Source organism: Narcine bancroftii, chromosome 4 (assembly GCF_036971445.1).
Source record: "Narcine bancroftii isolate sNarBan1 chromosome 4, sNarBan1.hap1, whole genome shotgun sequence".
NCBI classification, from domain to species: domain Eukaryota; kingdom Metazoa; phylum Chordata; class Chondrichthyes; order Torpediniformes; family Narcinidae; genus Narcine; species Narcine bancroftii.
This window is the reverse complement of record NC_091472.1, coordinates 244767942-244781222: the sequence shown is the minus strand read 5'-3', so window position 1 is coordinate 244781222 and position 13281 is coordinate 244767942. Positions and strand designations below refer to the sequence as shown.

Here is a 13281-nt window from a genome sequence, read left to right as displayed (position 1 = left end):
TTCCAAGTGCACGTGTATGTAATGTGTGTGTAAGTTCATAAAGTTATTTGATTCACAGTTCAATCTCACTTCTCATTCCTCAAAGTTCACTGATTGCAGGCAATTCTTATACTGTGCACAGAATTTAACATTTATAAAGTTCACCAGGCTTTGGTGCTTGAAAGGTAAATGGCTACTGCTCAGGAAGGTTCTTGTCAGCTTTCAGAGAGAAATTTGTTGTTCCAGGTGCTGACGAAACATGCCCCCTCAGGGTTCTCCAGATGATAATCTCTTTCTTTCAGGTCATCACAGAGTATCTTTTTGTTTCTCTTATTCAAAGTGAAACATTAGACAGCCAGTCCTCTCCTCTTGCATGAACTACCAGAGCTTTGACCAGGCTGAACCAAGCACTCACATCCAGGCTTCCAAATGGGGTTTTCCACAAGCTTCCCAGCTTGTCCTGTTCCAGTCCCAGTTGCTGCTGCTGACTGTAAAACTGTAGAACTGATCTCTGTGTGTGCCTCTCTCTCTCTCTCTCTCTCTCTCTCTCTCTCTCCCTCACAGAGAGAAAGCCTGTTTTACTCTCACTGCTTGCAAAACCATGTGACCCTCCTAGAACAGCAAGTTCCACTCCAGACAGAATGCGGCTCCGACAAGCTCTTTCATCTGTTGCCTTTTTGTAAACAACAATCCATTAGTGAAGTCTCCTGGGCACTCTCCAAAGCTTTTGCAAAGACTGTTGTCCCCAACATCTCCAGCATGAGCGGAGTTCCAATATTTTAAATAAGATCTATCTTAAAGTATTTGTATGTGACCTACACTAAAAATCCTGCCCCAATTTATCTCCCAAAAACATATCTATATTCTGTCACACCAATTATTTCAATTCTGCACTCTACTCTTGCTCTGACTTGTCTGAACATTGCCTCATGCTTCACCAACCAGGGCCATCCGTAAATTGGAGGAGCAACACTATTATTCCATCTAGGAATTCTTGAACTGGATAGCATGAACATTGACCTCCGATTTCACCTAGATTTCACCCCATTCTCCCTGACTCCTTTTCTCCAGCTCTCCACCCTCTTCCCTCTCCATTCAGAGACCAATCACTCCCCCCCCCTCCCTGTTTCCTCTTGTGCACTCCTTTATCTCTTGCCTATTGGCCTGAGCTCCTCCCCTTCCCCACTATTTTTTCAGATGCCTACCTAAATTTTGTGTTGATAAAAGGCTCAGGCCTGAAACATTAGTTATGTATCATTATGTTTGCTGTATAAAGTATGCTATGTCATCTGCTGAGTTTCTCCTGCATTGTGCTTTTACCCCAATGCTTATTTATAATCCGATACAACTTTAGCCTCTGTTCATGCAACACATTCAGTGAAATACGTACATGATATTTTTAATGTATTTATTGTCTGACAAAAAGAACCTTGAAAAGCTCAACAGGGACTTACTAAACCATCTTCTCAAGGAACATATTCAGGAAAAATATTACATTTTTAATGTATTTTTATGTGACAATAAATGGAACCTTGAAAAGCTTAATAGAGACTTACCAAAGCATTGACATCTTCAGTTTTATAAATTAGCACCCGTACCTCTTCAGAATCACCATTAAATATTGCATAGACCAACGGAGGCTAGAATAAAAAAAAGTGATTGACAATGTTAATTATAATAAAGATTCAAACAAATATCTATAGGAAAAAAATCAGATCCATTCAATATGGAGTAAATGTGCACAGCATTTCATTGGTAAGAGATATACCCAAAATTATGGGGGATCCATTCAGTACCAGTTTCTTTTCATTCAAGTACTTCAACTTAAAAGGTGTCTCAAGAGTTCTACCAAAGTAAAATGTGAAAACATTGCCTGTACACAATTTCTGGTTTCATTTCAGAATTCCAGCGTCACTTCATTGTTGCAATATACCTTTCAATCTTTCCACAACAATATTGAAGTAGACATCACATTAACAAATATTTTGAACAAACAGACAACTATCTCATGAATTTCACACACCTCAACTCTCACCCCACTCTGTCCAAAGAGGGGTAAATCCCTTCTATCCCATTGGCCTCCAGATTTCACAAATCATTCCATAAAATTTCATCCAGATCCAACAATAGTCCAGCATTTGACATTTGCTCTCCTTCCTCCATCATAGCATTTCATAGGTACCATACATGAACATTGAACTCCGATTTCACCCTGATATGCAGTTGTTCTCTTTTGCCCCAGGAAGACCATTTGTCAATACCGAGGCTTCAGCACCATTTTCATCTGCTTCTTTTCTTGTCATTTGTTCCTTTTCCTTATTCTTTTCCTGGAAGATATGTAGCATTTTATGATGTTTTTGACTTCATATGTCACATCCAAGTCGCTTTTTGCAATTTTTGCTATGTGTCCTCTGCACAGACAGCCAAAATATACTCCATTTTCCTTCAAAAAAGTGATTATTAATGATGCATCTTCTTTTCTATCTGTGCACACTTTTCCAAAGCATGCTTATCATGACCTAACAAATATTTCTTCACAACAGGCAAACTTTCATTTTCCTTAATTTCTTTATCTGGCACTGCCAGGGAGGTGACAAATGTACTTTTTCAAAATGTTGGTTGAGGAGATGATTTAGACCTCTCAACTTCTTTACTTACTGTTTGAATGCCTTTGATATTTCCATACAATGAACCACCCTTCAATGAACTCCACCAAATCCTTAAAAGTAGCTGTCTCATCGCATGTTTTCTGGTATTCAAGAACTCAATTTCTCCATAGTTCTTTCATCCAGTAGGGTAATTTATTTAAAATGACTAGCATTTTAGTAAATATGGCAAGCTCTCGTAGATGGCCAATCACCATCCTGACATTGTAAAGCCTTTGTGTCATCCGTCTTATTGACGACCATGAAAACAACTTCTGTACACAAGCTGCAGCAATTTCATGCTTGTTGCCAAAATGCTTCTTTGGTAAAAACTTAGCCTTTCAAAACCTTCTTTCAGGCCATATAATGACAACTCTTTATGAGTTCATGTGGTTGTTCATTTGTGAACTGTTCCAAATAATATGGACAATCCTCAGAGTTTTCGCTCTTAATTACAAAACTGCATTCAAAGTTTTTCCATAAACGTTTGGAAGTGAAGTGGATCACCATCAAAACTGGAATCTTTCTCTTGGGAGAGAAACACCTATTTCATCTTGCCTTCTCATGCCTGGGCGCAAGTTACTTTGTACACCTGGATTTCCATTACCTGTTGGGAGCTGGTAGTATTCTGCTTCATAAGATGGCATGATCCCTGTGCATTGAAGTCATTATTGGGGTTTGAGATTTGGCACCACCATGCATTAATCTGGCTTGTTCAGGACCATGCAAATCTCGTAACCGTAACACTGGCTCTTCTTTGGTATTAAGTATTTCCTTTCTCTATTATCCTTCCTCAAAATGTAACTCCAAGGCGTTAAACGCTTCGGATAATTTACTTTGAGTTTTCTCGTACCCTCGACCTTGCCTGATTAACCGCAATTTTTTTTGTCCAGTTCCAGTTGCTCCTTTTGCTTTTCGAGCTGTACTTCCTTCCTTCTTAGCTTCTCCTCCTACAGCTCCTTTTCTATCCGCAGCTGCTCCTCTTCTCTCCATTGCTGTTCCTCTTCTCTCTGTAGCTGTTCTTGTTTCAGCTCCTTTTTGCTTTGTAGCGGTTCCCATTTTAATCTTATCCACTCGTCCTGCTCGTCTAAGGCCAATTTAATTTGAATCAATTCTCTTTCCACTTCAAAAAAAGAACTGCCGCATCAGCCTGAACCTTTAAACATGTCGATGCAGTACTTGAAACTCTGGAACCTGCTCCAGAACTCCTCTTGCTTCCAGTATTTGATGCACTATCACTTGGTAATATTTCATCCTGTATATCCAACGTCGCCTTGATATCTGATTTTGTCTCCACTCTGGATTGCCCATCCTCCTCACCACCATATTGTGGCACAACTCCAGTCATTTCCATGTAGCTGATCTTAGTTTCTATTGATGTTTTTTGCAGTAATTCTGTGGGATTTATACTCCCAGCAGCTGTTACCTTCTCTCTTTCTAATTCCTCATTCAATCTTGCTTGAAGCGTAGTTTTATTTCTACTTGTACCTAATTGCCGCTGTTGCAATTCTTTCTTCAAGTTTCATGACCTTCATCTTCTTGACACATAGCTCCTCAGTGGCAGCAGCTTCAGCGGGAGCTGCCATCTTATTCATTCAGCTGACCATCGCGCTCAGACATCAAACAAACAATAACTCCAAAATAGTCCTCAAAGGACAAGTGGGAGTTTCTCCAAACTGTGTGTTCTAATTTGCAATAAACACGCAATCCTTTAGAATCCTTTAGAAAGGGTTACTGCTTCTTCAATGGCCTTGGTGATGCTGTTGATTATCGTGCCTCTTTGAGTTTGACATACTCTAAACAGAGCCCAATTGATTCAGTCCAAGTTCCAAATCCAATTTCTACCTTTCTATTGTCTTAAATTCCATATTTTATTGACTAAAAATTGTCGGACTATTTTCACTTGGAGGATATTAGAAAGTTGATGTTGTCTATGACTCATGGAGATAAATTTGTACTAAAGTGGAATTGAGTTTTCCAGAGTTTATTAAGCATTGTTATTATTAGTTACTATACATTGCTACAAGCCATTAAACGTTATTAGACAGAGCTAAAACTTTGTTAAACGCTCAATAAAATTGTCGGATCACTAATTCCTTACCATTTCATAGAACAAAGGAAACTAAACTAACGGGTAATCTCTAACAAGCCATAAGACCTTGGCTTGAAAACGTTGCAAAGGAGACACTCAAAAGAATATGTAAGCAACATTTTGAAAACTGTATTCTAAATTTGCTTGCAACTTGCAATTCATTTTAACCCTTGCACAAACATTTAAGACATTTAGACAGGTACATGTATCATTACAGGAACTCAGAAATATGGGACTAATTTGTGCCAAAAGGCCTGATTCTGTGTTGTAAAACTCGATTACACAAATTTAAATTGGAAAAGTGAAATGCAAATTAGATTCCAATCCATAAATTTTGAACAAAAATTTACTAATAGAAACCCAAAAAGATTTAACTTTTGTACAGGACCATGTAGAATGAAGAAAGGTTCAAATATCTTCACCACATCAAAAACATTGATCTGATATATCCAATTTCTATCTATTCAATTTCTGAGGTTTAATATATAACTGATGTAAAAATATCTATCCCTTACATTACATTAAAATCGTTACATATATTTTGCCAAATTTGTTGAACTATCAATATATTTAAATCTTGTTCCCATCTTAAATAAATCTTTCTCTTGTAATTTCATGTATGCTATGGAGATTAAACTTCTTAACAGTTCCATCAACAATCAACTGTTCTAAATCTGTACAATCTCAACTGAAAATAACATAAAAGAGTATTACGTGGGATATCATATTTAATTCTTAACTAATCAAATGACATCAATCGACCACTAGCTAGGAAATGTATTGCTGTCATTTGGAAATCAGATGTTTCTTTAACACTAGGAAGATGGCCAACAGAGATTGTATACCATTCAAAAAAAATTACATATAATTTGAGAGGTAAATATTTTATATTTTTACAGAATGGAGCCCATATGATTGAACATTAGGTTTGAATTTATAAATAATTATTTTGAATCCTCCAGACTGGAGAAATCTTCTCTTAATAAATAAATAATGTTTTCTTGTGAAACTTTTTTTCCGATCTTTGAGTTTCCTAAAGCAACCCAATTCAATATATATTTATATTCATTATTTATTTTGGTCAGTTAGTTTTTTTTGTAGTTTGTTTTATTTTTATTTAGTGGCGGTAGTAAGGGTTGCGGTTTGGGTGGGGGGGGGGGGTTCAGTTAGGTTTTTTTCTTCCTTTTTTCCATATAAATCAGCATGCATTTAATCAATAACTTTGTAACAATGTGATACATAGATTTTTTTGTTATACGTGTTGATCTTAAATAAATATTCATAAATTTTGAACATACTTGATGCAATTAATTTTCAATTATTTCACTTACAGTGCCCTCCATAATGTTTGAGACAAGAGACTTTTTTTTTTCCTTTATTTGCCCCGAGCTCCATAGTTTTAAGTTTGTAATCAATTTACAAGTAATTAAAGTGCAAATTTCAGATTTTATTCAAGGTTATTTTTATACACTTTGGTTTGACCATGTAGAAATTACAGAACGTTTTATACAATGTTCTGTAGGTGTACAGTGGAGAGCATTCTGGCTGGTGCCATTACTGTCTGGTATGGAGGTGCCAACTCTGTGGACAGGAAAAAACTCAAGGGTTCTTAACTCGGCCTGTGACATCACAGGCACCTGCCTTCATTCCATTGAGGAAATCTACAAGAGGTGGTGTCTTAATAAAGCAGCCTCTTTTCCTCCGCCCAGGCCATGGCCTCTTCACTCTACTACAATCAGGAAAAAAGAAACGGGAGCCTAAAGACGAGCACTCAGTGGCACAAGGACAGCTTCTTCCCCGCTGCCATCATATTCCTGAATAATCAATGAACCTAAGATACTACTTTACTTTAGATGCACTATATTTTTTTAATTTATTGATGCAAGAGTGGTTTAAATGAATGTTTGCACTATGATGTTGCTGCAAAACACTGAATTTTGTTACTTGCCCAATCATCGGGACTGTTGCACTCAGATACTTTCAGTCTAAAAAGGCGCGCAGTGTGAATGACCACATAGGCATTATTTATGTTAATGTTTTCTGCAATTTTCCCCAAGAACTGGCAATCGGGACACTGTCTTTTGGTGCCTGACCCCTGCACCGTAGGGTTGAGTGAGTAACTGGCTGATTAACGTCCAAGAGGGCCGGTTTCAGCCAGCAGAGCATGAAAGTCTCTTCCCTGCTGCCAATGTCCAACATGCAGGTAGAATCGTTGTGTCTGACGACATGGTATGGCCCTTCATAAGGCCGTTGAAGGGGTGGCCGGTGGGCTCCATGTCGGACAAAAACGTAGTGACAGTCTGCAAAGATTTTTGGGACAAAGGTGCTGGTTTGCCTGTGAGCTCTGGGCTTAACTGGGGCTAGTGAGCCCAGGCACTCATGCAGTCAAGACAATGTAGTTGCTGGGAGCTCCCTCAAGTCCTCAGAAGCTATTTGTTTATTGAGTCCAGGAAAGATCTCTGAGATAATGACTCCCATGAACTTAAATTTGCTCACTCTCTCCACCTCTAATTCCTCCAATGATCACTGTATCATACACCTTTGGTTTTCCCTTCCTGAAGTCAACATTGAGAGGAAGGTTGTTCTTGATGCACCATTCGGCCAACTTTTCAATTTCCCTCCTGTTTGCTGACTCATCACTTTTTTTTAAATTATATACAACCCACTCCCATGGTATTGCCGGCAAATTTGTAGATGGTGTTATCGTCGTACTGAGCCACACAGTTTTAGGTGTTAAGTGAGTAGAGCAGGGGGCTAAGAACTCCAGTAGTGATGAAGATTGTGGAGATGATCTTATCAATCCTAATTGATTGTGGTCTGGAGTTGATGAAATCCAAGATCCAATTACAGAGTGGAGTGTTGAGTCCCAGGTCTTGGAGTTTGCTGATCAGTTTTGAGAGATAATAGTGTTAAATGCCGAACAGTAGTTGATAAAGAACATCCTGATGAATGCATCTTTGCTGTCCAGGTGTTCCAGGGCTTTGTGAAGAGCCAGTGAGATGGTATCCTCCATAGACCAGTTGCTATGATAGGCAATTTGGAATGGATTCATGAAGCCACTCAGACATGACCTGATTTAATTCAACACCAGCCTTTCAAAACAATTCATCACTGGTGATGTACAGTTAGTGCTACTGGTAACACAAGATTCTTTTACAGTCATGCAATAAAACAGACATAACATCACATGAAATTGCATTGTCTGCCTTAAGGCAAAAATTCACCATCAGCGAGAGAAAGAGAAGCAAAAAAAAAAATCACCAAGTGTTCTTAGGAGTCACCTCAAGTGCTTCCATAGTCTTTGTAGCCACACAGACTTCATTGGCAGCCTGAGCTCCAGATCCAAACCTCCAACATAATCAGGAAGCCTTCAGCGCCAGAGGTCCCTTGGAAGCCCATGTCGTCATGGGCAATCTCTCACATCTCGTTTCCAATACCTGGTACCCCTTCAGCCAGTCTCAACCTAGTCACACGCAGTCTGCAGTCTGATGCAAGTCCTCTGACTGCAAACTGACAGACCACAGTCTGCGTGGGTTCCTCATCTCAAGCCCGCTACCTGTGTGTTCTTCAGCCGCACAGCTCCTCCTGGTCTGCTGCTGTGATCACTGGCCCGTAGGGTCGTCTCTGTTGCTTCTTCTCCAACAGGGGGCTTTCTCTTCGTTTTCTGGTGCCTTGCATGGTCTGCCTCTCTCTCGGACCCTTGAATCCCCTCAATGCCATTGCCAGCTCAGGTGCTGCCATTATGAGCCCAGACTTTGCAGTTGCAGGATTTTTAAAAATTAATGTTGACTCCTTTTACAAGCAGTTAAAGCCTGTATAGAGCAGTCAGTAGTAGGTCTGGGTGGTAGGACCCTGCAGAGGAGCACTGGGTCTCTGCTCTCCCTGGGTCCGCACCAGCAGCAGCACTGCTATTACAACAGCTCTGGCTGCATGGCCATTTTTTTCTTGGATGCACATCACACAAAATTTTTTAATCCTTAAGGGAAAACATTATAAAGTAGTATCAACTTATTCCAATAACCATTAATTTCAACAAATGCAAACTCCTCTACTTGGAATGTTGCTTGTAAAGGTATAAATAAGGACCATTTTGTTCATGCATATGATCAGGTGTCGCCTGATGGCTACTTCCAAAAAAATTAGGTTTCAATAGGGAGACTAGAAGCAGGCAGGGAGATTATTTTGCTGAGCACCTTCACTGTCTGCTTCATCAGTAAAGACCTCCCAGAGGTGAAAAATTTTAATTCCCGCATTGGCATGTCTCCACAGCTTCATTTACTGCCAAATCGCAGCCACCTGCAAATTGGAGGAACAACACATTTCCTTCCAACTTGGCAGTCTCCAACCAAATGGCATTAATATTGACAACTCCAATTTCTGTTAACTCCCTCTCCCGGTCTCTTTCTTTCATTATCATTCTCTCTTCTTTCCTCCACCTCCCTGTCTCTTCCATCAAAGAAATAACTAACCTTCTTTGCACTCTTCCCTCTCCCCATCATTTAACTTTTCTTCTACCCTCCAACCTGTAAAAACCTATTAACTCTTGTCTGTTAGCCTGTGCCTTTCTCCCTCCACAACACCACCCTCCATCTTTTTATTCAAACATCTGCACATTTTGCCCTATTCCTGACGAAGAGCTCAGGCCCAAAATGTTGGCTATCTTTTATTTCATATGTATGCTGTGTGATCTGCTGAGTTCCTCCATGGAGTGTATTGCACATCTTTCCATAGCTGTGCATAATATCCCAGCTGTGGTCTAACCGATGTTTGATTTTTTAAAAATGCACCATGGCCTACCTGCTCATATATTCTATTCACCAGCTCATAAAGACAAGCATACCATACATTTTCTGTTGAGTTCCACCTGCTCACTTTCCAGTCCTCATTGTCAAATGATGGCTGATAGCCAAGGGAAAAGGAGCAGCTGGCTCTCAACAACATCCGCAAAACAAGATACAGGTATTCCCCCAACTTACTGGCTTTTGATGTATTAATTTTTGCAATAATGCCATGGACTCATTTAGGGTGTGTGATCCCCATTTACAAATTTGAAAATGAAATGACATGTGAAATGCACAATTAAAAAATATTGATGTGTAAACGTATACTTTTCCTTTCAAGAGTTTTCCAAGTGATCCAGGAGGATAAACAGATAAAAGGCTCCCACAAGACACAGGTAAAACATACAAATCTGCAGACTTCATGGTTGAAATAAAACCACAATGCATGCACCTGAACATGGGGGGGGGGGGGGGGGCTTTGTGAATGGAGAGGGAAGGGGGTGGAGAGCTGGAGGAAAGAGGGAAATGGGAAGGGAGGGAGAATAGGCTAGCAGAAACTACAGAAGTTGAAATTAATGCAATCCTGTTAGAGTGCCCAGACGGAAAATTAAGTGTTGCTCCTCCCATTTATGGATTGTCTTGGTGGGATAGTACATGAGGCCATGAAGAGCACAGAAGTCAGTTAGAAAAGTTCCTGCAAGATGTTGGTGCTTGACTAGCCTTGTGTACAGCTCCATTCACATCTCAGCCTGTGTGATTTTTAAAGCAAGCCAGAGAATTAACTGTTGCAAGACCAATGGCACCACAATCAGGAATTTTGGTCTCTTAGCTGCTACATTTTAGACAGCAGCTCAGTGATTTATTGAATTGTCATTGCAGCATTCCACTAACTTTGGAAAATTTTTGACTGCTTCTTGATATTGCCACAAACCATCAAGATGGCTCAAGTGGGGATACACAAGCGATAGCAGTTGCTGGAATCTGGAGCAAAACCTAAACTGCTGGAAGAACTCAGTGGGTCAAAGAGCAACAGTGAGAAAAGAAATTGTCAGATTCTTTCGTTGTCAGAATTGTCAGATTAGAAATTGCTCAGATTTTGTATTGAACGCATGGTGAGTACCTTGTCAGAATACAGGTTTTGTTTTCATCATCTTAGTTAAAATTTAATTATTTTTTTGACTATTTTGTTTATGGTTTTTCCACACAAACTCCAACAATTGTCAATATCATCAATATCATTTATCAACGATATCCACATTAATTACTTTTCATATTTGTTAATTTCTTAGTCTTCTCATGGAGTTTGAGTGTTTCTTTTTATCCCCTTCCCCTCTGACATTGAACATTTAACACCAAACTAATTATATTTACACACAATGACCAAGACATTCACCACAAAGGTATGAAAATTATATTTGGGGATATATGGGTTTGTCATATCATGGCAGAGGATGGACTCCCTCCACAATGGAGGGGAAAACATGGAGGGCAAGGCAAGACGGCAAGGCACAGTGGTTCACACAACTATGTCCCTATATAGTTCAGGTAGGGCTCCCAAACCATCAAAAAAAAAACCATATTGTTTCCTTAAGTTGTAGGTTATTTTCTCCAGGGGAACAGAGCTCTGCATTTCTGTGTTCCAATGTAGGAGTTGGACTTCCAAGCAACTGCTATGCACTTCCTGGCCACCACCAACGTGATTATGACAAACTGAAATTTGGATAGCTTCATTGTAAGTCTTACATCCATTATGTTTCCCAACAGGAAGAGCTCTGGCTCCTGTGGGAATTTTTTGCCTATGATTTTTTTCCAGGGCTTGGCCCAATTCCACTCAGAAGGGTCTCACCTTGGCACATGTCCAGGTTGTGTGCACAAAAGTCCTTGTTGCAATGCCACATCTAAAACAGTGGTCTGATAAATCAAGTTTCAATCTGTTCAATTTTTGTGGCATCAGGTACAAGCTGCTGCAGAACAGCATCGTTCATCAATCGTTATTCCTAAGTCCGACTCTCACTTCTCACTCTGACTTATCAAGGCTGGCTTTGGGCTTTCCGTTTGGAGCAAGAAAAACATTGCCAAAATGAACTTCCATGTGCTCCCACTTCGAATCATGATCTCTATGTCACTGCACGCTGATAAGGCCATAGTTGGACATAATTTGTCCTGTAGAAAAGATCTTATCTGAAGGTAGCAGAGAAATATCTTATTTGATAAATGATACTTATTCTTAACTTGTTCAAACGGTATTAGCCCCCCCCCCCACCTCCTCGTAACAGTACTCTCAGCACCTGATGCCATTATGATGCCAGGTGTCCAGAATCCTGTTACCCACCGTCAATGGTATTAATCTATTTGAAGTCAGGGGTGGTTTTGGAGACAGCCCCACTTTGATACCTAAATATTGCTTAATTTTATTGCAAATAGTGATGATTTGTTTAAATGTAGGGCTGCCTAGTTTTCCAGATAACAATTCAGCATCCCATTTATATATAAAGTCCTCTGCCACCTTCTCACCCACCATATGCAGGCGAATTAGTCCCCAGGATTGTACATCTCCTCCCTCGAAGTGTGAGGCAATATATCTCGACTGGGCTGCCCAAAAGTACTTCTTGAAGTCTGGGATTTGTAAGCTATTTGGAAACAGAGGAATATGTACAATTTTTAATAAAAGATTCAACATGTGTTGATGTACTTTAAGCTGTTATTCTGCTGAACATCAAAAAATTGATTGTATGGAGGTACAAAAAAGTAATCGGAATTGAAAGCAAACACTCACCAGGACCAGATGGGATGTAGTCTTGGAGTTTGAGGGAAACATGGAAGGAAATTAAATTGTGCTTATTCAACAGAGAGGCAATTTAAAGCAGAAGCAGAGAAGATCTACTCTTTTAAGAAGCACCACTCTGAAATGGAGTATTGAGTTTAATTCTGGTTGAATTGTAAAGACAGAGAAGAGCCAGAGAATGATTCCTAGGATGAGGGACTAATGTTACTTACAAGGTTTAAGAAGTTAGTTCTCTTTGCCTTGAAGATTGAAGAGAACGTTTAATAAAAGGATAGAGAGGGATCTGGGCAAAGTGGGAAGTGTAAGACTGCTCCCCTCGGCGGAGTGATCAGAGGCCATAAGTATAAAATAGCAGAGAAAAGAACCAAGAGTGATACATGCACCATATGGAATCTGGAAAGTATTGCCAAATGAAAAATTCCATTGTGGCTTCAATAGAGAATTGAATCAAAATTAGTCTAAGAAAAATTTACAAGGCTATAAAAAAGGACAAGTGAGTGAAACTAGAAAGATGCTCAAGCAGAAAAATCAAATACAGACATGAGGGGCCAAATATCCTTTTGTGATGTAAATAGTAAATATTCTTTGACTCAATGACAATATTGTCCCATCACCACATTCATGTAAATACATTCCAAGATGCGGAAATAGTACCATGTATGTTTAAAATGTCATTAAGACATAGCCCTCATTGTATTTAAACAAAGAACAAATGCCACCAAGTGGCACAGACTACTGGATGTTTTCCCACAATTAATTTGGTCAAGATTAAAGGCCAACAGTTGCTCTAAATTTTCCAAGTTGCTAAGAATGTCCATGAACTGTGTTACTGCTCATCAAAAATAAGCCTTAGAAGCACATTGAGTGATTTATGTGATCATCTGCACCAAGAATTAAGATCTTGTGCATACATTTTGCTTTCTACTCATGTTTAATATATTTCCTGATCAATCGAATGATTCAATAACCCGAATCCAGACTCCAATTGAGTCACTAAAT

At 39.4% G+C, this 13281-nt stretch overlaps 1 protein-coding gene across 4 annotated transcripts in view; it reads right to left on the bottom strand.

Annotated features, from left to right (window-relative positions):
• The window catches only part of LOC138761810 (serine/threonine-protein phosphatase 6 regulatory ankyrin repeat subunit B-like), a 149077-nt gene that overhangs the window by 110915 nt on the left and 24881 nt on the right, over positions 1-13281 (bottom strand). For all 4 annotated transcript variants that reach the window (XM_069934576.1, XM_069934574.1, XM_069934577.1 and 1 more), the window contains exon 2: positions 1536-1619. In XM_069934576.1, the coding sequence (XP_069790677.1) occupies positions 1536-1619 (84 nt within the window). The remainder of the gene's footprint in view (positions 1-1535; positions 1620-13281) is intronic.